This window comes from Alosa alosa, chromosome 24, assembly GCF_017589495.1.
Source record: "Alosa alosa isolate M-15738 ecotype Scorff River chromosome 24, AALO_Geno_1.1, whole genome shotgun sequence".
Classification (NCBI taxonomy): domain Eukaryota; kingdom Metazoa; phylum Chordata; class Actinopteri; order Clupeiformes; family Clupeidae; genus Alosa; species Alosa alosa.
Window position 1 is genome coordinate 16,725,953 of NC_063212.1, and position 26,745 is coordinate 16,752,697.

The 26,745-nt window shown below is 42.3% G+C and overlaps 1 protein-coding gene across 2 annotated transcripts; it reads right to left on the bottom strand.

Annotated features, from left to right (window-relative positions):
* Window positions 1-217: 217 nt before the first annotated feature.
* LOC125289196 (pneumococcal serine-rich repeat protein) lies at window positions 218-25,410 on the bottom strand. Of its 2 annotated transcripts, XM_048235901.1 has the most exons (10): window positions 25,257-25,410; window positions 24,267-24,373; window positions 23,944-24,028; window positions 23,437-23,632; window positions 23,207-23,275; window positions 14,593-15,791; window positions 3,930-4,590; window positions 3,468-3,684; window positions 2,376-2,570; window positions 218-1,968 (listed from the first exon to the last, which is right to left on the bottom strand). In XM_048235901.1, exons 1-10 carry the CDS (start codon window positions 25,397-25,399, stop codon window positions 1,721-1,723), a joined length of 3,120 nt encoding a protein of 1,039 aa, XP_048091858.1. In that variant the 5' UTR covers window positions 25,400-25,410; the 3' UTR covers window positions 218-1,720. The 2 variants fall into 2 exon arrangements, with proteins under 2 accessions (XP_048091858.1, XP_048091859.1); XM_048235902.1 differs by lacking the exon at window positions 23,207-23,275.
* Between the last annotated feature and the right edge of the window lie 1,335 nt (window positions 25,411-26,745).

Here is a 26,745-nt window from a genome sequence, read left to right on the forward strand (position 1 = left end):
TTGTTGGTGAATAAGCAAAACATATTCATTTCACCGAGTATGGTCATGTTACAACATTAGTACATTTGTTTGGTGGGGGAAGAAAGCTACAACTCACCACATTTGAAGCATTTTCTGTATTTTTGGACATTTTTGTATACAACCTGTGTGTATTAAAGTGATGTGCAAAGTGATGTATGACCTTTCTTCTGAAGACAAAACTATGTAAGACGACACGTTCATAATCGTGGATTTGTATTGTCCATAACCAGAAAAGACAAATAAAATCAGAATGATAATGTCTCAAATGTGTCTTTCAACAGCACTGTGTAAAACCAGATAGAACTGTGTGATGCCATATAATTAAACAAAGTCTTCAAAACGTAGTACTTTTTATAAGTCCATATTTACAGTATGTACAACATAGCACAACAGAGACACCTGTACGACTACTATGTCTAACTTTTTATCTGCCAGTAAGATATTAAATGTACACTATGACTAAACAAGACTGTCTGATGCTGCAGCGTCATAACCAGAAAAAAGTAGGATAGATGCATGAAATGAATTCAAGTATGCGTGCCTTGCCTCTTTCTAACAGACCATAGTGTACGGACAGGCAGAGGCCCAGAAGGAACGGGTGAAAGAGCCGAGGGGCCTCGTTTACAGGAACGATCCCAAAACATTTTTTAAATACTGCTAGATACAGTCCACAAACTCGCTGGGGAACGATTCAGTTTAGCGCACACTCCTACAGGCACTACGTCACAGGACAGACAATGCTGTTCATAAAGAAAGAACTTGTTTTCAGTTTCTTTTTTTAAAAAAAAAAAAAGGATATCAATAACATCAATAATAATTATAAAAAAAAAAAAAACAGCAAAAAAAAACAAAAAAACAATATCTGGTCATCCATCCCTATTGTTTTCGTCGACATCCAACATGTCCCAGTAGTGTCCCCATGCTTTGAGGGTGAGCGAACATGGGACTTATCAAGAGTCCACCCGCCAATGGGAACCTGTGTGATCTCCCAAATCTCTTCTCCTAGAAAGTCTGTTCACACTTAGAGGAATGTCTCTGTACACGCAAGTTCATGGACCCTCACACTCCGTGAGTGGGAGTGTGTGTTGGTGTGTCAGAAGTCTCTGTGTGGATATGACTTGGTATATATATATATATATATACATATATGGGTGTGTACAGTGTGTGTATATGGGTGTGTACAGTGTGTGTGAGTGTGTAGACATTAAATATGCCTGACTATGCGGTTCCCTCCTGTGACACTAGGGCATGCCCAATATCAATATATCCATGTGGAAAACACTAGAAGACAGGTAACGGAGCAAGGGCCATAGTCTTTGAGTATGTATACATGTATGTATGTATGTATGTATGTATGTATGTGTGCGTGTAGGTGGGTACACAAACATGCATACATACATGCTTGTTTGGATTTGTATGTGTGTTTGTGTAAGAGAACGAATGTACATCTATATATTATTTATATCTTCTTTGTAACCGAGTATGTGTACAACATGTTTGCATGAATGCAGTATGGTACTGTGTGTGTGTGCGGATCTGTGTGTTGTATTTATGCATGTAACATCACATGTGAATGTGTAAGAATGGACACACATACACAATGGGTGTGTGTGTGTGTGTGTGTGTGTGTGTGTGTGTGTGTGTGTGTGTGTGTGTGTGTGTGTGTGTGTGTGTGTGCGAGAGCCCTGGTCACAGCACGCTAGCAGATGGCGGCTCCATTGGCCTCGCGGCGGCCCTGCTTTTTGAGAAGCTGGATGCGGTTGTGGCAGTAGAACTTGATGGCGCGCCAGTCGCGCTGGTTGGTCACCAGCAAGGGGCAGAGCTGCAGGCAGCGCTCGCAGTCCGCCTTCGCCGGCACCCGCAGCTCCATGATGTTGCGCTTCAGGTGCGTCTCCACGGCCACGCGTTCCGCTTCTGACCACGGCCGCTTTAGCACGCCGCGCTTGCCTGGAATGGACACATACATAGACACATGAAGGAGGCAATAAGGCTGGTTGGTTTCAGAGGCGTCAGCAACGCTAGTTCTGGCCATTAGATCTGGCAATTATGACTTTGTTATGCCATTAAATGCACTGCAGAAAAACGCCATATCATACCTGGACAAACACTAACATAATGACATACTACTGAACATACATTTAAGCCCAACATTTCATTTTCATCACATATTTATTTGACCAATAGGTTTCCTCTGCCTGGAAATGTACAGGCACAACATACAAGCACAAGTGTTAGCGATACATTTTTTCGGCGAAATTTAGCATGTATATGAAGTCACTCATGGGCAAAACTGTATTTATATTTATGCCATCTTTCCCAGAGAACCCCCTACGGCACACCGGCCTGCTCCTCACCTGATTTGGGCTGAGCGCCCCTCCTCTTGTGCCCCGCGGGCGTGACCACAGCGGAAGGGTGCGCCTTGCCCCCCTTCTTCTTGGCGCCGCCATTCCCCGCTGCTCCCTTCTTCCCCACCTCCACCCGATCTTTGCCCTTCTCCGCCTCCACATCCGAGTCGTCCGAGAAAGAGTCGGCAGAATTCCCAGACATCACTGAGAGACAGGGGGGAAATGCATGGAATGGAGGTAAAATAAAGGAAAAAAAAGAGAAGGAAGTGAAAGATGTAAAATGATCAAAAACAGGGTGGTGACAGAAGGGAAAGATTAGCAAGAGATAAAAAAGGAAAAAGGGGCCACCGGATGGAAAACAATAGAGATAGGTATAAAGGGAGAGAACGGGAGCAGAGTTCGAGGGAACACATTATTATTACTGTAGTATTGATCATATCAAGTATATATACTTTTTTGATGCCGTGAGGGAAATTTGGTCTCTGCATTTAACCCAATCGGTGAATTAGTGAAACACAAACAGCACAGTGGGCCACGGCTGCCCTTACAGAGTCAAATATTTTGTCAGACTCAATGGATTCAGGGCTAACATTGTGTGAAAATGTGTGTGCAGTGCCTGCTTGGCATTATGAGGTACAGCTCACTGAGTGGAATCCTACTTCAGCATCTTCTAGTTCTCTTCCTCCTATCGACACGTCTCACTCATTCCCTATACAACATTCATTCACTTACAGGTACTGTGAACCGTACAGGACAATAAACTACTTGAACTTGAGTGCGTAATTCTAATCCCAAACAGCATTTTTTTTTTGTGTGGTCCTCTAGCAGGCCCTTTGGTGAAAAAGCTTTAAGAAAACTGGTGTTTGTTCATTTCCTATTCACAGAGCCAGGGCCAATCAACACAATGTTTCAGGAGCATGGGAGTGACGAGTGTCACTTGATTGGCCGTTGAGCAGACATTTCATCAAACTTCCATGAAGCCATAACTGAACACAGACTACATCTGTAACATCCCCTACATTTCTCCATCACACACAACAGCCAGCCATCTCTCCTTCTCTCCCTCCCTCTCTCTTCTTCTACCCCCTCATCCCCCCTTACCATCGAGTTCCAGGCAGATCTGTTGGAGACTCATCCCCCTGAAGAGGACTCCGTCTCTCTCCCCGTACAGCACCACGCGACCCACGCGGCCCATCAACCCCGGGTCCTGGCCAATCCGAGCGCAGCTCTGAGTCACATGGTACTCACGCTGCAGGAAGTCCTCCAGCCGCTTCCTCTCGCCTTCCTCCAGCAACAGCAGCTGGGTCAGGATCGCCACCTGGTGGAGATCATCATCAGTACAATTTCACAATGGTAACAGAAGGGTTTTTTATTTTATTAAATAAGACCGCTGTACAACCTCGATCACAAAAACACACATAACGAATTAATAAAAGTGAATGGTGAGACATAATAAAATACAAAATAGGTGACCTCCCCCGCCCCCACATCATACACGACCATCATCCATTCCTCCCCCCCTTTTCTCTACCCAAGTGATGAGTAATTACTAATGGCACTCACCTGTCGGCGTGCGCGTGGCGCGGTCAGGGCGGCCGGGTTCTTGGCACCGCTGGAGCGGGCAAGCCCCCGCAGCAGATCGGTGCCACGCAGTGGCGTGGCTGGCGAGTGGTACGGGCGCGAGAACACGTAGGGGCTCTGCGGGTCGACGCCCACCTGTGCGCAGGTGCTGAGCAGCAGCTCCAGACAGGCCTCGGAGTGCGGCGGCAGGATGAGCGGCTGCATGCGGCCCCGCTTGCCCACCACGCCCGCCCGTGGCAGGTGGCACAGCACGTGCCGCTCAAACGGCGACAGCGCCACCTCCAGTGGGTGGGCCGCCGCTGGGCCGGACCCGGAGGACGTGCTGCCGGTGCCGTTGCTGCTGGCGGCGCCGTTGGTGGTGGCGCCCGAGGCCGAGCTTGCGGCGGACGAGGAGGCCATGGGGGGTGGCGGCGGCGTGAAGCGGTTGCGGTACTCCTGAATGGTGAGCTTGGCCACCTCACACTCGCGGTGGCGGTTGTAGAGGATGAGCAGCGCCAGGCTGGAGTGGCACAGCAGGCGCCAGGCCTCGGCAGAGCCGGGAGAGCGCGACAGAGACAGGAAGGCCGAGTGCTGCTGCCGACGCAGGTACAGCACCAGGCATGACAGGGACGACAGCAGGGGGGGCATGTGGGTCCGGTGAGGCCTGAGAAAGGGGGGGGTTATAGGTATTTATAGGCAAGACATTTATATGGTACATTTAAATTGGTACACAAAAAGTGCTTTACAATAGATGCATATAGGAACTACATCAGACTGTTATCCATCCACATTTCCAGAGATTCTAGGAAGAATAAAAAAAAAAAAAAAATCCATAAAGTGTGTGTGTTTGGGGGGATACAGACAAGACAAAACGGAAGCGATGGAGGTTAGATGATCGGGGTGGCATGGTTCACAAAACCCACGGTTCGGTTCGTATCACTGTTTTAGGGTCACGGTTTTTGGTTCTGTACGGTACTTGTTATTTTTTCTTTCAATCTTCAACACTTCAGAAATACCATACTTCACCATTTGATGCATAGCTTAATTATCCACCATTTAGGCTACAGTATTAGTATAGTTATATCATGTAATCATGCACAAACTAAAAGACATGACTTTAAGCATCATTGAGACCATCTCTGAGGAAAGGTGAGATTTTGATACAGCAAGAGTGAAGACATTGATGATTTCAACATGCTTTTCATTTATTTGGCAAAAAAAGTAGGATGCATCATTGCCATCTACAGGAATTTTTGTGCCTTTTTAGCAAACTAAGATTGAATGAAATATTATGGAATATTTTATTTCTACACAGAGCGTAGCCGAGCTATGCAAGATAGCTTCTAGGCTACCACATAACATTGACAAGCCCTGTAAATGTGCACTTTTTCTCTCCCGTCACTGTAATTCCCCTCAACAGGGATATTTTCTCACAGAAACTGAACGTTAGATCGTCCATGTGATAGGAATACCCAAAACACATTTTAATGATATTTTATTTGAGGGCTTTTAAGATATGAGGTTATTACCTTACATTATTATACGGCTCTTCACAATGCTAGTAGAACGCTCCATTGACTTGAATGGGATTTCCCAAAGTTCTAGCAGTAAATAAATTCATGTAATTACCGCTGCAAACATATAATTACCGCTGTCAATGGCAACAGGTTTTGTGCTTCTGATACGTCTTTCATATCACTACGCCAAAGGACTGGAACTTCATTCAAGCGTGAAAGCAGACGGTTGATCAGCTGTGTTCTAAAGAATGTTTGATTCAAGTTCAGCAGCGTGTGTTGTTGCAAACTATTTGTTTCTCAGCAAATGCCACGATGAACAGTAACAAATAGGCTAGGTTATGTAGTCTAAAGTCATATCGTGGGGAGTTTATTATTTCGTTTTGGCAAGTAGCCGTATAATAAGCGGGATAATGTATAGAACGCCGGTCATTACTGTAAAAATAAGTCCCTTCAGGGCGGAACAAGTCTGGTTCGCCCTGTCAGGACTTATTTTCCCATAATGACCGGCGTTCTATACATTATCCCTTACGTAAAATAAATTATTATTAGCCTACTACACGTCTCCCCTGCACGCAGGAGCGGAGGGGCAGCTCATATAGCCTCCTACTCCCCTTAACTAATGCAAATATAGACTTGGTTGCGATTTCCAAATAGTTTTTGTGAGGGCTACTTTGTTAATGTTACTTCGGGAAACTGTGAGTAAGCGGCTGCGACCGCACAGCCGAAGCTGCTGAAGTGCCGTGAGGGCGCCGCAAATGAACTTGAGAAACAATATTTAAGCTCATGATATTCTGACCTGCCCACCCTCCCGACGCTCCCGATTAGCCACACCTCTGCGAAAGGGAAAAAAACTGTCTGAGGTCACATATGGGCATGAGGCTACATTAACCGTCAAAACCGTACGATGCACACATGCCCCGAACCGAACGGTTTCATGAACCGTGCCACCCCTATTAGATGATGAAATAATGCTGGAGGGGAAAGTAGGAGCTGAACACACAGAGGATGAAGAATGAATGGAGAAAGCAGAAAAGGGAGGTAGGGCTGCACGATTTGGGGAAAGCATGGGGAAAGAGGGAAACTTATCAACATGACTGCAAATCCTGTAGTCTGCAGTCTCCAAAAATTCATACTTTTACTGACATATCACTAAACTTAGTCCGTGAAGGCCCTGAAATGCCAACCTGCATCTTTTACTTGGTCAATTAACTGGTCAATAAAAGCATGTAACCAAACCCTGCGAGTATGACAGGAAGCACCAGGAATAGAGCTGTGTATGGCTGACAGTCAGAAACGTGATCACCGCCTAAGAGCCCTGGGCCTTGCATTAGCCACCAGCCCTCGAGACTTTCACGTGTGCACTTTTAGCCCAATACAAGAGCCGCTCTCAGTTTACAACTACAGGGTTTAAAGCAAGCAACATTTCTGTGCCTGAAGTAAACAAAATGTTTACAGCCTTTTTATATAATAATTTATGTTTAGATCTTAAACCACCTGGCCCACGCCTAATGCCTGAGAACTGATAAACAATATAAAAAATACCAGAGGTCCACAGAGTTAACAGCTATGTAGCTAACTGCACAGCCAATAAATAACAGTTTGGGCCAGTTTAATGTACATGGAGTTGGCCTGGTCTTTGACTAAAATAAGTACTTCAATGCAGATCACCATGGAGAAAAAGCTACTAGAGGGACTAGTATTAAGCCATGTATGAGACACAAGCCATTTCTCTGTTTGCAACTAACTGAGCAACCAACAACAACAACAAAAAGCTAATAAACAGAAGTCATGACTAAGTCACTAGTGCCATCTGTTGGTCAAATGTGAAAAGAGAAAACTAATTCCCAGTTAATGAACACAGATTTGCCAGGAAACACTGTTGACCACGCTGCTGAGGTCAGATAGTCCTCCTGTGCCTCTGAGCAGCAAATTGCAAACCTACACCAACATAGTTTCAGCCAATTAATCACTTGTCACAATAATCATTAGTGCACATAATGTATTGCTACTAATGTACAATATACAAACAATGGCAAATATATTCCATAAATTCTACTTGTTAATATAAATGGCAATATGATTCAACATAACAAAATTAGCCTACACGGGCGGTGGTAGCATAGTGGCTTAGGAGCTGGGCTAGCATGCAGTAGCCTGAAAAGTCATGGGTTCAATTTCCAGCTTGTGCCCTTGAGCAAGGCACTTAACCCAGAGTTGCTGTGGGGACAATGGACCTTGTAATATAACTGACATATGTAAGTCGCTATGTATAAAAGCATCTGCTAAATGAATAAAAACAATGTAAATGTAATTATTGAAATTTGTGAACCACTAAGGTCTGGATGTCAGTGAGCAACATTAAAGAGTATGTTGTGCAGTCAAAAAACCTGCATGAAACAAACCATCTGCATTTTGATTTCATTCTATTAGAAAGGCATCAAATGCATATATATTTTATACATATATAAATTGGGTAAATTAACTAGCCATTCTTAATATCATATACTTCAATGTTACAAGCTGTTTAAGTGTTACCTGATGCGTGTGAAATGTGACCAGGACATTTTTCAATGTCAGATTCTCTTAAAGCACTGGTGTCAAATGCTTGGCTTATTGTTCGATACACAATGCTACTGAGGTGACTGCACTGGTGATCATGATGCACCGTAGTTCAACACCCCAACCCTACAATATCCATCTCACGTTTAGGTAGCTTACTCCAGAGGCAAGGACACGGACACACGGAAAAAAACATTGCTAGGAATGTCAAGAAATGTCTGTTCTAACCTGTGGTATAGGCAAATATTTACATATTCAACATAAATATTACTTATAATTAAATATCAGTGTTTCCCCTACAGTGTATTTAACAGCGGCGCAGCGCCGCCGCTGGATTTTCAGCGCCGCTGCAACATAATATCACGAGATTCACTTAACACACTGTAAAAGCACAACGATAGCGTCATCTCGAAATTGTTTTCTGAAAGTCTTGAGTAAGTGAAGTGCATCAAATCCGCACTTAGCCTCTCATTATTCAGGACATATATGCGGCATGATGTGTCAGGTGATTACAAGCCCAAAGACAAGTCTGCAGCCCATATGTCTAGCCTACGTTCTGAACACGGTTACATTGTTTAGCTATCCGACTGATGGGGTCTTGCTACTGTTGTGATGCGGTTCTTTCTGCTGATTGGATTTACGTCCGGTGTCGTCAACTCTGAGAACTCTTGCTCCGGCTGACAATTTTATCCAGAGAGCTGATTTCCCAAAGATGAGTCTCCATCAACATTCAACGACAAATTATTAAAACGTAAGTAATGCAATAGAGTAAACCAATGTGCTACAAGGTGTATGGTCTTAACGTTAATTGTAGCCTAGACTTGTAGCGTTAAGCGTAGGGGCTACATGTAATGTTTGCATGGGAAAGCTAGGCCCGAACAGTCTAGGCCTGTTTAAACTTTCTGATAGTTAAAGGAAATATGAGCATATGTTGGCATATCGTGTATAGCCTAAATTCTGTCCATTTAGCTATAATAGGCTATCACAAACAGACCTTTTCTACGTTTGCGGCATTAGACATAGGAGCCTACATTCTCTTATCAGAAAGGCGTGTTCTCATAACTTCAGCGTTCTCTTGGCGGTGGGTGAGACGAGCGGTCGCACTTCAATCAAGTAGCCTAGGTCCTTTTCGAGTTAATTGTGAGTGAGTTGTATGGTAACTGTGGGAGTGATGTAGAAGAAAAGTGAGTACTTACTTTTTTTTTTATCGTGGGTTTGTTGTTTTGGGACTGAGAAATAGACTACAAGGAGAGCATCTGGCTACGTGCATGCGTGTCAGCATTAATGGCCCCCAACAATTCAATTCAATTACCAAAGAGCCTTAGAGATGTTCTTTGAAAAGCCCAGAAAAATTAAGTGCTCGCGCCAGATTGGGTGTGGCCTTTGCCATTAAGACAAATTTAAATAAATTGTAAATAATCTTTTTCTGGGTTGTGCCATTTCATTTTTCTTCTATCATTTTTAACCAATAATGTAAAAGAAAGCTGAAAATGTCCACAAAAGAAACACGAAGGTATGATATAAAAAAAAAAATTCAAAAAAAAAAAAATATAACGAAAATACTCCGTCATATCCCGATCATACACACACCCCGCCCGCCTCCCCAAAAAAAATCCTGCCCTGCAAAATCCTGAATCCCGTCCCGCTCCCGTCTCATTCCCTGTGTTATCTAAAGTTCAGACTCTGTTGCATGTTTGGTTAATCGCGGTCAAATCACTGAGGTTGCCTCGGAAATGTAGGCTACACTATACATGCATTACCTGCCTGCAGGCCTAGGCAATTTCATTAATCTTCTCACACTCAAATCACCCATTTACATGTTTTAGAGGTCGCTGCCACTGATTGTAAGTAAACAGGTAGCTATGAACACAGTACTAAAACGTTAGCTAGTTAGTTTCCCATAACAACCATCAGATGGTCGAGGTGAAGAGGGTTATTGAGATCGACTTTGAACAGTTATCCATACAACTTGACAACTACACTGTGTTAATGTGTTGAGTAAAGCTAGACATGTTTTGATTGTTGATAGGCGCACTCACTCACCGCATTGTAGCATAATTTTTTTTATTATGACCGCCGCTAGCGAAGCGGTCATATAGGGATTGTCAAAGTCCTCCCCTCCCCCCCCCCCCGTCATCTACTTCCTGAATTTTTGGTCAACGATACCCGGGACACCGAACCACCGGGGCACATGAAATTTGGTGGGTATATAGCCCCTAGTGGTGCACGATATATCGGCCGATACGGTCATTTTTTTTACACATCGGTATCGTTCCGATGTCAAAATAGGGCCGATGTGAACAGGCCGATAATCATTCCTGTGTATTTGACGTGTGTGTAGCGATCCAAGCGTGTTATCTGTCTACACTGAATCCGTTAAATATGCCCTTCTATTGCATCATATTTCTTATTTAAAATAGCAGAGCAACAAGACTGACAGAAATAAGACACTGGGCATCTGACAAAAGTTCTTTCAAAACGTTGCGTTGTATCGCGCTGCTCGCGTCGCTTGCAGTCAAGTTGATGGCTGGCTTGCATGTCATGTCACGCCTAGCCCTACATCTCTCGCGGTAGGCTAAATATAACTGTATCAGGCAGAATGTAGTTATATGGTCGTAATAGGAATTTAATAGGGCTGTAACGATATCTCGATTGAAACTGAAATGCATAGCGTTCATATCCACAAACCTGTGTCGCGGTGTGAAAAGGCAGAACTGACACACCCTTTCTAGTGTCTAGCAGTGCTTTGCAGCTTACGCGGCCGCATAAACAACACACATCTCCCGCTTTACTTGGCGGTAGCCTACGTTGCTTTCATTGTAGACTTCGACAGTAGACAGTATAAACCCCCTCTCTGCCCCGCTCCCTCTCGCTCACTCAATGGACACGCGCGACTCGGCCAACGCAATCCAAATAAAACATTACAATCGTGAAAGCAAGGACTCATAGAAGACGACTAGCTAAATTACTATTAAATCTGCTTAGCAACATTAGCATGCTGCACATATTTGTTTAAAACTCTTGGTTTCAAGTTGACTAATCATCTCAATACCAATGTTTCCCAAAAGTGCCTGTACCATGGAGAACAAGTATTACCTTGAAACTTAAACACACATGGGGAAACTGAACAGTCCAATCAGTAGACTATGATAAGCTAGCCAACTATGCTACTTTGTTTACAATATTTCCAGGCTTCAACCACACAGCTGAATTAAAGAGGGAGAGTTGTAATATAAATAGTAGGCCTATAGTGTGCCATACCTATAGGCTAATCTGCATAAAGTGCTGTCATAAATATCAGACATTCAGTATTCTCTCTTTTTATATCAGGATATAAAATAATACAGATATATTCTATTATATTGTAATCCTCTGGTGTTCTAAGGTAGGCTATTGAAATGTTATTTTAAAAAATGCTTTTTGGAAACTAGCTCTTTATTTGATTATCATAAAAATGTGTTTTCTATACAGATATCGACATCGGTAAATATCGGTATCGGTTATAACAGCAATATTAATATCGGTTATCGGTATCGGCCACAATTTTCACATCGGTGCATCACTAGTAGCCCCACTAGACTTTTACGGAAAAATTTTGTTTCGTCCCCGGGGGCCACCCCCCGAACCGCAAAAAAAGCAGTTTTTCCTAAATAACTACCTGAACCGTGGCACGGAGGATGAAGAATCTTATATGGTATGTTGGTCTCAAGGGCCCACATCAATCTGGCCCATAATCACTCATTTGTGATTTGCACCCCCCCGGTAAAAAATGAAAATGCAATATTATTCTGCTTTAATCGCCCCGATCTTCAGTTAAGATGTTCAGAACTGCACCAAATTTTATGTGTATGATTGACCTGGCATTCTCTGGGGGTATGCAAAGTTTCGTAGAATTTCATCCATGGGGGGGGGGTAAAAAATTAGGTTATGTGTGAACGTCTAATAAGGATAGGATGATGTTCACATGAAATGTAATTCCTATTTCTTCTTGAAGCCAAAATAAATCTGAGGATGTTTATCGGACATGCTTGGTTTTTACTGCAGGTACGTTAATCTTATAATATCAATAAGGACCTAGGTAATGTTACCGTTAGCGTTGGTTGAGTGATGGAGGCCAATTTGATTGATTGCATTTGTAGAAAACTATAAATGCAGTTATACCAAGCAAATATTTTGTTCATTAACAATAACGTTTCAGACTACTGTTACTTAATTTGTGCATTGACAATAAAGTATCACATGAACTAAAGATGACTAAAATCTTATGTAGAAGAAGAAACATTCACAAAAAATCCATCCATCCAAAAATGACCTTTGTTTTTGATAGCTGTTGAAAACGGCATGGAACTGACAGATGTTTTTGTTTATAAATAAATAAATAAATAAATAAATAAATAAATAAATAAATAAAAACATTATTAGGGCTGCAGCTATCGATTCTTTTTGTAATCGATTAATCTAGCACTTTATCAATCGATTAATCGAATACATTTTTTTTGGGCATTTTTAAACAACCAAAAACATAATGCATAACGAAAATGACATGGCTGTAAAATGATCAAGCAATTGGCACAGGGGTATATATTCTAACTCCAAGATTAGGCTACAAAACTAAGCCCATTTATTGCAATTTACCCATTTAGTGTTTTTAAGTGCCAGTGCCATCAATTAAATAATGTTCAAAATGCTCTCTGCAAAATTGCGGCCTCTTGTGCATGACTTAGCTGGGCGAACAAAGCTGTCCATACTATGTTGTGAAGTGCTGGGAGGGAGAAGAGGGAAAGCAATTTAATGTATTATAGCCTACAAGTTTCATGCTGTAATCTAGACCTGACATCAACATAAATATCTGTTTTATGTAGATTTCTACACCTGCAGCATTTACCATTAGGCTACTAACAAATAAATTTATCATTAGGCTACTAAAAAATAATTTCTGGGGCGAGCCTATTTGCTATGGTAACCTAGAAACCTGTGTGTGTGTGTGCACGCGTGCGGTGCGTGAGGAAAGATGAGGGTGCATGCATGTGTGTGAGGGGTTCTTTTTTAGGCAAACTGTCTTGCAATTGAACGTGAATAAGTTTACTTACTTAAAAACATCAAAGCTAGCCATCACGACATCGCTACAAATACAGTATGTGATTAAAATCAGCCAACATCAATGTAGGCTATAGGATAGATGATAGATAGGCTAGATAGATTGTTAAATAGCCTAGCCTACTTTATTGACGCTTGGTGAAACAGCATGGAGTGGATATTTAGGTTCAGATGCTTGTTCTGTTCCTTTTTGAGTATGTAATGATCCCAAAACTTTACTTGAAAAGCCATTTATGGATATCTAGACTAAATTCAGAATGTATCACGATTCACGCGCTAGTGGTGTGCTTCCTGAACAACTGTCCATGTGGAACAATCAGATCCCTGCGCGTATGGTGCGCGTCAGGAATTTAATGAGGCTTCGAGGCAGGGTTTTTGCCTCGAGTAATTTTTGTAATCGAGTTATTCGAGTAACTCGATGAATCGTTTCAGCCCTAAACATTATGCTGATACCTTTTGCTTTTCCCAAATACAATGTAGCCTACAGGTGTAAGTGACCTTTCATCAATCCAGTTGCAATGGATGAACTGTGATGAACTGCCCTACTTGTGATTGTTTAGAGATTTTAAAGGTTTTATAACAATTCTACATCTTCTTTAGCTATTCTACAATCTATTCACCTTTTCAGCACCAGTAGGCTACTTTCTGTGCAGCCGCACACACACACTCAGGCATGGCAAACAAGCATACACAAAAGTTTCAAGAGTGGGGGATGGAGTAAAATATGGAGACAAATTGAAGTGTGATTTATTTTCGCGGAACGAATGTACAGGACTGAGCGGTGGTCATATTTTGTACCGCTATGTGGTACATCTAGTTTAATCTCTGGCTCCATCCGTCTCCCGCCTGCTCCCGTTGATTTCTATACTCTATCCCGTCCTATCACTTTACCAACAGTGAAATTTACTCGCATACCGTGGGACTCCTGTGGGAATACCGAGAAATTGTCACCCTCTACTGCTCACTAGGTTTTTGACTAGTATCACTGAATAATCATTCTATGTTTTATGTCTTTTAATTATTACTTTTAAACACTTCTAAACTATTGCCTTTTTATGCTTAAAAATGTGTTTTATGTTTTGTTTTTTATTCTTTACTTTAACTATTTTTTGACTATTGCCCTTATATTCTTTTATTAGCTATTACTGCTTGATTTTGTTTAAGTAAAGCAAATTAAATGACCTCTGTGTATGAAATGCGCTATACAAAGTTTAGACTTTGAATTCAATGGATTCTGACTGTCAGCTTTTTATCGTTCTTAAAAACGCTCTGAAAGTGATAGCCAACAATATCATGTCTTCATGTTACCATATATGGTGGGGACATTGCCATTCATATTACGGTAACTACAGCCATATTTAAAACTGTTGCTTTTGTTGTTATCATTATAGTTATTGTTCCTGGTGTGAACGGCTGTCAGTTACCCAGGTTTGTCACTGAACCGTGTACTTGGAATGCTCCCCATGTTTGCACCAGTGTGCCATATTTCTCACCTTGCCATCTCTCCATTCTTCTCCTCCATGCCCTCATCTTCCTGCCCATCGCTGAGTTCGGCCTCTCCCTCCTCTTCCTCTTCATCTTCCTCCTCCTCCTCGACCTCTTCCTCATCCTCCTCCTCCTCTTCCTCCTCCCGGCCAGGCGTGGGTGGCGCTTCCTCTTTGGCCCGCTCCAGCTCCTCCTGCTTCAGCTGCTCCTCCTTTTCCTTCTTTGGCCGGCGCCCTCTCTTGGCTGGAGGCCGTGTAGCTGCAGCAGCGGTGGCGGCAGGTACAGGTGGGCTCTTGCCGGGCTGCGTGTTGAGTGCTGACATGGTGGCCGTGTTCTTGCGGCTCTGGGACAGTGCCGCCGTCGGGGTCTTCCTGGAGGGCTGGGACAGCGACAGGGAGAATGACACTGCCCCAGGACCTTGAGCGTTCTCCCGGGAGAACAAGGAGGTCGGGGCAGTGGCGGCCGAGGAGGACGAGGGCTGCGGGGAGGAGAAAGTGGAGTGAGTGGCGGAAGCAGAGGACTGGGCGGCGGAGGAAGTGGAGGAGGAGGAAGCGTGCGGTCCGCCGGCGGCAGCAGCCGCGCTGTGGGCACGCATGTGAGCCAGCTCCATGGCGGCACGCACCTCGGGCTGCTGGGCGTGGTACTTCTCCAGGTGCCGCGCCAGCGAGCGGAAGTGGCGGCCGCAGTAGGCGCAATGCTGCCTGCGGGGGGCACTAGCGAGGCTGCCACGGTGCCCAATGTTAATGTTTATGTTGTTGTTGATGTTGGTGGTGGGCGGTGGCGCCAGGGGGGCCTGGAAGGCCGTGGTGGCCGTGGAGGGTGACGCAGAGCTGGACGCGGACCGAGAGAAGGAGAGGGAGGGGCCACGGTGAGCTGCAGGCGGCCGGCCGGCAGACGCCTTCTTTTTGGTCGCCGAGGACGACGAGGACGACGCAGTGGCGGCGGGTGCGGCAGCAGTGGTCGCAGTGGAAGCAGAGGTCTTGCGCTTCTTGCGCCGGCGCATCATGCGGCCCCGCAACTCCTCTAGGTCTTCCTCTTCTTCCTCGTCTTCATCTTCGTCCTCCTCTTCCTCCTCCTCTTCGTCCTCACGGTCTGAGTCACTGGCCTCAGAGTGAGACAGCGGGGAAGAGGAGGGCGAGAGCGACCACGACGGGGTGAGGTAGTCTGAGACAGTCAGAGAGAGTGGTAGTGGACCAGACTCTTCCTCCTGTAGAAAACACATGAGAGCATTACATGACTAACCGCTGTGTCATTTTCAAGGACAGAATGAAAAATGTCAGCAGACATTTGATGAGGTTGTTGATGTTGAGGCTCCTCACCATCAGAGGGGGTGGGGGTTAAAGTCCCTTATAAAGTTCCATTACTTAAAGCATGCATCATGAGGAATAAATATACAAATTATTGTTTGTTAGGGTCAATATCATCGAACAATGGTGTGAAAATGTTTCCTAAAAGCTCACCACATCTCATGTGTTCATTTTTTACATACATCGTCTCAATCGACTGGAGCAGACTATATTGGTCAGTATAATCATTTGAAAATAAAGATGCACGCACTGATTGGCCAACGTTTGACACGTTAAGACGTTTTATCAGCTGAAACCTGCCGCAATAATTGAACTGAGTGAGTCCAGGTGTAACAAAAATGCATTCATGAAAGACTACTGTCAAATCAACCTTTTTAGATGGTGGCTTATTAAATATATATATATATATATATAGTAACTTCATGCACTATTCTTTGAAATACTTTAAAAAGAAAAGTTAGAAAACATTTGATATAGATCAAATTCAGTATTAAACAGAAATGTTCCACCTATTTTCTTTTCACAGTATACGCCAATTCAATTTCAGTTACATTTAACTTTCTGAAAAAGCTACAGTAATCTGGAGGACTTTTTTTGAGATCTGTTTGTGAGAGAGTAAGTAGTTCGGCTCAATTGGCCAATAAAATTGCCATCGGTGCATTTGGCATCTATAGGTTGAAAACGGACCCTGAATAGTGTCACACAAGTGTCTGAGTTTTCACCAGTGCTCATATACCAGTACATTCTACAACCAAGAGGAGAGATATTTAAGTAAACAACCATGCAGTTTATAAACATTATGTCGCAAAATCCCCAAAAATGAAGTGGAAACACACACACACACCTCCGGAGGGAATGTTATCAGACACTGAGCTACACAGCAGGGAAAAGAAAACGTCTCACAGAAAATTGATTATTATTTGTTTGTTTATTTTGCCCAAGCTCATGTGGCTCCTGTGATTACAGCAGCGTACTGGTGGGTTTTGGACTTTTAACCGGAGGGTTGCCAGTTCGAACCCCGACCAGTAGGCACGGCTGAAGTGCCGTTGGGCAAGGCAACTAACCCCTCACTGCTCCCCGAGCGCCGCTGTTGTTGCAGGCAGCTCACTGCGCCGGGATTAGTGTGTGCTCACTATGTGCTAAGTGTGTTTCATTAATTCACGGATTGGGATAAATGCAGAGACCAAATTTCCCTCACGGGATCAAAAGAGTATATATACTTATACTTGATAATTTCTCCAAGACATGGCCTTTACAGTGAATAACGGTCAGCCAACAATTCACTGGGTTAAATGAAAATCATGAAAGTTAATATTTAAGTGAGGGCTGCAACTATTAATTAATTAGTTGTCAAATTAATTGTTGAATATTAAATGAATCACCCAACTATTCTGGTTATTGATAAGTGTCATTTTTTTAAAATAGAAAATATATAAAAATTCTTCAAATGGAGCTTTTTAAACATGAATATGTTTGCTTTACTTTTATACTTTTAGGACAGTATACTAAATATCTTTGGCATGTGAACCAAGTTTTGACAAATGTACTTAAAAGGTCTTATTTTTTTGGGGCTGCACAATTTCAGGAAAAAAAATATAATAGAGTACCGAAGCCATGACGTAGCGTTTCTAAGACGTTAGTATATTTTTTTACACTGTAGGAATCACATACTACAACATATCAAATACGATCAAATTTGTGACTACAGAATTTTATTTTAGCATGGGTTTCCTCCGTAAAAGAGACCTGCATGTAACTTCACAGCATGCGGTTAAAATCCTTAAATTCACAGACGAATTTTGTTTCTTTCTATTACACCTGCCAGGGAATCCGTGTTATGTGGTTAAGCTGCTGCCTAGCAGGTAAAAATGGTTAAATTAATATATTTATTTTGATTAGCTAGAAATGATGCCACATGTCTACATTCAATGCTATTTATGCCACTCCGAAAGTTTGTTTAGATTCAATGATTCTGCCGTCATGGAAACACTACGTCACACTTCGGGACTCTATTGCGATTTTTCTAAAAGTTATTGCAATGGAGGTTTGATTTGCGATATACTTTTATATATATATAAAAGATATGAAAAATATATATATATATATAAAAATAACATACATATATATTATAGCTTCAGTTAAATATTCCAAATTTCGTGTTGGAAATTCGGGCTAGGGATGGGCATTCGATTAAATTTTCTTAGTCGATCGTCGAGAGAATTAACGATCAACTATCGATTAATCATTAATATTTGTAGGCCTATATTAAAAATCGTTATTTATTTAACTTTTTAGAAATTTAAAAATGCAATGAAAATACAAAAATACAGCGTGTTTTTCCTTGAGATCTTTATCACAAGAAGAATAACTTGTGGCAGTTAAACTGGATATTCGGTTAGGCTAAACTTGAAGATGTTAAGCGCTGCGGTGCTCTAAAGCAGCGGAATGCGAGCCGGTGTTTAGATTAAACAGAGACCCTCGTTTGTTCCAAAATAATAAATTATAAAAAAGAATCTTGTTAAACAATAACTTAACCAAAAACATAATGCTTAGATCTGACAGGTTTTGTCAAAATGTAACTCAAAACTATCCAAGGCACGGAGTCGAGAAAGAGGGTGAGAGATTAGCCTATAACAATTAATTAGGCTATTTAACAAAGCCTCATAAAAAATAACTACCATAAATCCTCAAATTATGGCCTTTTATTTATTTAGGCTGCGCAAAGCACAGGGCTTGATTTGGGGCAAGCATAGGATATATTGAGCAAGCCTTTATTTCCACGTGCGTTTTATTGTGAGACATGCGTTTCGTTTGGAGCGCATATAGGCTACCGCTATCAAAAGCAGAAGATTTTCCGTTTGGTTTGGGATTTAATTTACTTTTGGACAGTTTGATTATATTGCTCAATGTTGGGTCTGATGAGCACTGAAATCTGGGTGGTATTTGATAGCTCACTATTACATTTCATGTAGTTGAAAGAGTCGGGATTTTCACCCGCTTTTTATTGCGAGACAAGGCAGCCGCTTTCATTCATTCAAAACGCGCGCTGTGCTGTAATGAAAACCTTATTGAGTAGCCTAAATTGAGTTTGAACTGCATGATTTACTTTATTAAATTCATAGGCTGGAATGCCTCCAGTCGCGGCAACAATTGTGTTTAAATGTAGTACTAGTAGCCTAGGCCTACTGCTTCAGCCTCTGGCAAGCTCAGAAGGGGATGGCAAGCAACTGAGCTTGAGAGCAACGTGTTGGAGACCCATGGTGTAGGACAAGAACTTTTCAATGACAACAATGTATTAAACCAAACAACAATATAATATTAAGAAGAGCTCTTATTTCATCGAGTTAAATCGAAACAATGTCTTCTATTGCTTGTGCACTGATAGGCCTACTGGTAGGCAATTATTAGCCTACATCGCAGTGTTTGCAGTGAACTAACGTTATCGTTTTTTAAACGATAAAATGGTCCCACGCCGCACACTTCACCGTGAATTCTTCAGGTGGTATAATATTTCATTGCTGCCACACAGTGAAATTAATTTCATTGCTTCAAGACACACTATGTGCAACCTGCATTAGTTATCGACAACAAATTAACGTGATCGACAAAATTCTTAATGATCAACTATCGATCGTCGATTAATTATGCCCATCCCTAAGTCGGGCCACTTCTTATAGGTGAGCATGCTTAGTACATGAGAAGCATAGCCCTCCTATTATGAGAGCTTCCCTGTCTGTCACACAAGGTGGTCATGAATATAGAAATCATACATGTGAAAAGATTAACCAGTGGGACAGAGTTCCGAGCTACACGATTAATTGTGCAGCCTTTGTGATTACCTAAATGCCTTACTTCAAACTGCAATTTCGATTAAAAGCCCTATTTTTTTTTTCTCTCTAGTGGTGTATGGTCACCCCAAAAGGTGACTTAGAATAATTATTCTCTATAAGCATTCTTCTGATTATCCATCATTATTACCATTCCTTATTATATATGCACATGTGCAATATTTCATCTCCATTCTGTTAAATTTTCAGCCTCATAGCATGCGAGTCATATGGACATTTCAGCAGCTTGATTTTAGCGACATTTTATTTCCCCCCAGTTTGGACATGTCCTGAGGGGACAGTAAAATGACAGGACAGTAACACTTTTGGGGCATTTTCAGACCCATAGTTTGATTGATTGGTCCACAGCAGAAAATAAATTGTTACAATGTTGCATACACACTTTGGTCCAGTTCAGTTCCACATATGCATTGTTTCTAGTTGGACCAAGATGTTTAGTAATTGAGCAGACTGCTCCATAAGGTCACTTGGTCTTTATCTTCCAGGCATAAGTGCCACTTTCGAGTTACACAATGACAACTTTGCGGGGTGATCTTAGCACTGATTCTAAAGCGATGGTTCGGAGTAATTTCACCCTAGGGTCCTTTGCACCATGACCCCGAGCCAAACACCCTCCCAGAACCTTTTTTCCCTGACGTTCTGCAGTCGTGATGGAACCAACTTTTATCTCGTAAATTACCCCACTAATAATGCCCTGAATGGTACGAAACTTCTGCAGTAGTACAACTATGACCTTTAGTCCAATAACGAGGCATTAGAAAGTTAAGTGCACCATGAGTTTATTTAAATAAGACTTGCCTGATTATCTGCTACTATACCGCTGCGTCGACGTTTCTTCCGTGATTTGGGAGAAGCCCGTAAAAGTCCTTGCAGGAAGCGATTACAATCAACGTTTTTTGGTATATCCAGTTTTTAATATTTTTTTCCGAAGTGTTTACAACTTAGTGTTAACTAATAATTGTTGCAAACTGGACTACGAACAAAATATTAGTGCATTCCTGGATCTACATCCTTATGCATGCTTCCTGCCATGACTTTTACGGGCTTTTCCCAAATCACGGAAGAAACGTCGACGCAGCAGTATTAGAGATGCACCGATATGGAATTTTAGGGCCGATAACGATAACCGATATTTATTGGTTTGTTGTGGCCAATACCGATACAATAACCGATAATTTTACTCTTGAAAAAAAATTGTGAAAAGTGATTTGGGGAAAGCATTTAATACGCATAATTTTATTGCAGTAATTTTACCTACCACCAAATGATGGACAGAACTCATAATAGTCCTCAATAGTACGGCAGTCAACAACATAACAGTAGCCTAACCCTACAGTATGTGTGGCTCCTTTAAGTGAACCTGACGTTAGTGAATTGCGAGTGAGTGGCTAGAGAGTTTGAATCGTTTTCATTTAGGACTAAACGCTCATAAACGGCTCAGCTTGGAATAAGCTACAGTATAGCGACCAAATTAGAGTTTGTGAGGGAAACTAGTTTAGTTTCAACTGCGGGTAACTGAATAAAGCTGCAACTCCTTAAACTATCTTACGTCCGTCTACTCTGTTGCGCACAACCTGCTGCAGCAGAAATGAAAGGAGAAAGCCCCGAAGGTTTTAATAACTTATTATGATGACCTGTCTGGAACTGAAGCACGAATGGTTAGCATATTTCTAGGTAATAATACAAAACCCAAGCTAAAGTAATGCAAATATAATACTAGAAACACAACTTAGAACTAGGCCTACTTATGTACTCGTCCCACAAACGAATTTGTTTCCCCGACCCCTGGTAAAGTGCAAACACACCAGCACAAGACGGCTCTAGATAGGGCTGAGCTCCGCTCTGTTAAGGTTAAATGGCGGATCATTCAGGAGAGGATTTTGAGATGCACAGATCCAAATGAACGCATATCCACAGATTTTGTTAGAGTGGTGAAATACATTCACACCACTGACATTATATTGAGGAAAAAGTATAGCCAACAAAGCTCAAGTAGCTCAGTGTAGCCAGACGGACCTTACGTAGGCCTAAATTAGGACTTTAAAAAATATCGGCGCAAATTTTCGGACCGATAATAATATATCGCCCGCCAATATATCGTGCATCACTAAGCAGTATAGTAGCAGATAATCAGGCAAGTCTTATTTAAATAAACTCCTGGTGCACTTACAAACTTTCTAATGCCTCGTTATTGGACTAACGGTCATAGTTGTACTACTGCAGAAGTTTCGTACCATTCAGGGCATTATTAGTGGGGTAATTTACAAGATAAAAGTTGGTTCCATCACGACTGCAGAACGTCATTAGTTTCTGACAGCGCTACTTGACCAGGGTTCGACCAAGGGAAAAAAGGTTCTGGGAGGGTGTTTGGCTCGGGGTCATGGTGCAAAGGACCCTAGGGTGAAATTACTCCGAACCATCGCTTTAATAATCTGATGATGCACTTGTGTGCCCAGAAAATGCCAATGCATGCCAGTGTAGGGCAGTGTACCTCCTTGCATGCAATTTGATTAGGAAGAGAACAGGACATTAAACTTACCTAATTTTACCCACAATTCAGTGTTCTTAACTCCCCTAATTCATTACAATTAAACAGGGTCGCTTTGTCACCAGTGGGACAGCACCAGAGTTCACCAGATGATGTGGATCAAGACCACCTCTTTTTGGGGGTCTCGGACCGATTATTTTGTTGCGCACCCGAGTGTGATTGTTACACTCTGACTGATGCAAAAGAACCAAAAAAAATGTTGGTGTGAAAACGCCCTTGATCTCTCTACAAGGTGGCAGACTACAGCTTTGCATCTTACGCTGAAATTGTCAATATGGCTTCATGACACTTCTGAAATTTGGGCAAGTGTTCTCTAAAGTAAAATTCCAATAGAAATACTCAAGATTTGGAGTTATAACTTCGCAGGATGTAGAGGCACACAATATCAGTAAATAAAGAAAATGTGTGGGGCTCAAGTGGACAGAACTAGTTTTATCTCACATGGAAAGACTGCATTTTGCCAGTAAAAACGTTTATGTTTAAAAACGTTTACATTTAAAAAAAGTCACAGGTTGACACTGCTGAGTGATCAAGTTCAACCATTCAAAATCCTTCCCTTTGTATTGAAAAAAAAAAAAAAAAAACTTAGTATGACATCAGAGAAGTGTGTTCCTAGGATAAAATTAGATTCCTAGTTTCACCTCACAACACACTCTGAGGCGAGTTAGTTGTAGTCAAACAATTTAGTTACTGTTTGTGGGGTTGACAAAGGATGGTCTCTCTACAGCAGTGATGACCTGCAGCCAAATCACAGCCGTGGTGATATCCTTTACCAACTCTCACTAATATCGTCATAATTGCCCATTCTACATGTGTTTAGTTTTGCTGACCTGTAGCCCAAACCCAAACCATCAGTGTATCCCTACAAGTAGCTACAGATGAGAGGATTTAAGAGTAGAAGCACGGGGCTCTGCAGTACCTTCTTGATATTGTTTTCAGGGTTGAAGCTGCATTCAAATCCTCTTGGAGACACCGAACTATGGAAACTCTGGACCATTCAGAACAAAGACATTTGATTCATCTCAACATGGGTCATAGTGCACATCCTTCACCATTAGAGCCTAAGCAATTCATAAACAATCCCTTTTCAGATAAAGTCTTCTCAGATTAACTATTAGTTGAGAGCCACATGCAGTGATTCTGACTCACCATTGTGTTGTCTCCCCAGTCGGTTAAACTGTAGTCAACTGTGATCTCCTCGCCTTTGGCTATGTCTCGAATTGCTATGACAACCAGTCGCACTTGGCTCCCACAATGCACCTCTCTGATTCTGCAGTTGGGTGGGGGGTGGAAGAGCACTGGCCCCCTCACCCCGCTAGCCCCCTCCTCTCCGAGTTCCGGCACACTGAGAGAGAGAGAGAGAGAGAGAGAGAGAGAGAGAGAGAGAGAGAGAGAGAGAGAGAGAGAGAGAGACAGAGATAGAGAGAGAGACTTGGTCAGAAAGTCAGCAGGAAAAAAAGAAACAATCTTTTGAAGAAAAAAAATGGGAGATGCAGCTGAAGAACAGAATTCAGTGACAAGGCACATAATTCTGCAACAAATCCACAAATAAATAACTGAACAGAGCTATTCATCATATTCAGAGATCAGTGTTGACCATGAGGTCTAGTTTCTGATGGGAAAAGCTCCAAGAAGCACCCTCCTCTCCCTCCTTACCATAACTGTGAGGGGTCAGCGAGGTAGTATGGGCTTCCAGGTGGGGGCAACCGATCTTCTGCCCCTTCTGGATACTGTCCATCACCTGCAGGGAATGGAGACAAAGCTGATGAACCACTGTTACAAATAATGCTGTTGTGTCTCACTTTCTGAGCAAAGGTTTATATACTATGATGTGTGTGTGTGTGTGTGTGTGGGGGGTCGGGGGGCGACAAAAAGATAACTTGATGATTCTATTTGTAAATGAATGCATCATTGTGAATTACTGATGCTGTGTGATGCCTTCATGGCCGACGTTGGATGGGAGTGGGCCTGTAGCTTACCTGGGCTGTAACTGTGTTCCGACATGCTTTCCTCTTCGTCCTCCGTGACGTACGCTCGGTCACACACTTTCACCGGGGTACCCTTCCTCTTCCTGCCACATACCCGCCTGCATTGCAAACACATCAGATACCGTCATCAAGACCGTCCATCAGAATATGTATCGATTAACGTGAGGAGTGTTAATATCATATCAGCTAAGGTTAACTACGTTGCTTCCCCGGATACTGCCATCAAGCAATCCTGTTAAATTATGTACAACACACGCAATTCACCCCTCAACACTGAGATGTAGGGATGGCAAATTATAGGCGCGAAGTTGAAAACATAGCGGACATACAGCATCATCCAGACCAACACAAACAGTCCGTGGTTGAATAGCTATTAGGCTAAAGTTAGCTGAAAAGCTAGGTAGCAGGTTATGACATTATTTCGACAAAATGCAGCATATAAAATGTCAAACATTTTGTTTTCTCGTTGAAACGGCATATATGTTACTTCAAATGGCTCATGAATGGGATAGGTTCCGGTAATTGATTGATCAGACTTGATAACTAGCCTACAAGTTAGCAAGCTAACGTTAGCTAATTGGCTAGTGATGTAGCGTCGTAACAAGCTAGTTGTAAGCTAGCTCGTCAGACACCGCTAGCCAACTTGTTAGCTACGTAAACAAACGGAGAGCTACTGGGTTATCTATCACAACACAGCTAGCTAGATAGTCAATGATACACCCTGCATTCAGCTTGAAAATATGCACCATTCAAGTTTGTTTGAGGAATGAGAATGTTAAGACGGTCGTCAAAGATTCGTCCGCTAACGTGAAAAAAGAAACCTTTACACACGGCCACTCTTTTATTCACTCCAACATGCACGCGGACGCAAGAAATTGGCTGGTATGCTAGCCATAAAACACATAGTAGTTCTGTAAGCAGAGCCCCTTTTACTACTGAAAATATAACTCTCTGATGGTCAAATAAGGTAATTTCTCTCACCCCCGAGGCGGCGGCGGCTTGCTGCCATCTCCGTCGCTGTCGAGGGTCGGGGGCTCCCGGTAGTCAAAAGGCGACCGTACGTTCTCCGCCATTAGGGCTGCTTCCACAGTACCTACCGTTCCGGTAGAGAGCAGAGTGCGCATGTGCAGGTTTGATAAGGTTTCTGGTTAGTAAAATGGGGGTAAAGAAGTCAATATTAGGAATTATATATTACTATCCTAGAGTAGAACAGTTTAGTTCATAACAACAAATCAAACTGTAATCCTTGTCGAATACTTCTGAATAAAAGCTGACCTTAGGGTTGTCAAACACAATTCGCATCGGGGCTTACAGCTGATTTGCCGACCAACAATTGCCAGGCTGAACGACCACTTACAGATGCCTGACAGTGTTTTGTGTTAGTGCAATGTGATTTTAAGGGTGTAGCCTAACACAAAGACAACGAAGTTCCACAAGTGCACACTAGCTTTATTTTAAAGTATGCCCACTGATCCTTAATAATTTACACAACCAAAGCACTGTAAACACTCACAATTCTATACAATCTCAAAGCAGCTATAAGAGTCCTCACCTTCACATGCAATCTTATTTCCATTCGAGTTTAGCCTACTTTACATAAATACTAATGTGTCATTCTTAACAGTGCGTTGGGAGAGAAGAAATGTGTTGCTGCGCTTACCAACACATGCAGACTCAGTCATCAATACACAGTGTAACAGTCATCAGTTTTTGGTAACATCACATTTATCATTCAGTTCAGTCAGTAAAGATCGGACACAATCAGCTATCACATTCAGTGCAGAAACAATCATCACAGTGTGTAACTTCACATGAGCTACAGTATTGTTGGCGTGTAGACTATTGCTGAAATGGTAAAAGGGGACTATATTATTAGCTTGTCCAACTGCGCTGGATTATGGTTATAGGCTACTATTAGGTCACAGTGATTGACATAAATACGCTGATGTTATATGCAGCACTGCTGCTATTTGGTAACTTCACAGTTAACTTTGCTACATCAAAACAGTTAGTGCATTACACAAAGTTAGTCACAACAAGAGATATACCATATAGTGTTCTCTGTTTTATGATTAGACCCCCTTTGTCTCGTCTTGACCCACTTTGTCTTTGTCTAAAGTTTGTTTTGAGAGAAACTACAGTCATTGATCAAAAAATAAAAATAAAGTCACTGCTGAATGCTGACCCATACTACCGGTGTGTATGAATTTCACATTTATCTGACAATTAATAATCCCATCAGTGTTAAATGATGTATATGAACAAAAGCCTATTTGTTGTCTGCCCAGTATAAGTTTTGTAAAACACTCACATAGCTAAGCCCTTAAAGTCATTAAACACAATCAGTTAGTGTAAACTTCAATGAGTCTGCAGATCCTCCATTAAGTCGTCAGATAGAAATAATCACCTTAAGTCGCTTGACCAGAAAAGCGCTCAGGCACTGGGAATTATCTTGCTTACAGTAAAGGGC

What these genes read in the sequence shown, in the direction of transcription:
- LOC125289196 (XM_048235901.1), bottom strand. Translation starts at nt 25,399, where the DNA reads ATGCGCACTCTGCTCTCTACCGGAACGGTAGGTACTGTGGAAGCAGCC. An exon ending in AAGCCGCCGCCGCCTCGGGG is followed by an intron (nt 24,374 to 25,256) that starts GTGAGAGAAATT and finishes TTTGCAATGCAG; the next exon opens with GCGGGTATGTGGCAGGAAGA. An exon ending in GGGCGCTCAGCCCAAATCAG is followed by an intron (nt 1,969 to 2,375) that starts GTGAGGAGCAGG and finishes TGTCCATTCCAG; the next exon opens with GCAAGCGCGGCGTGCTAAAG.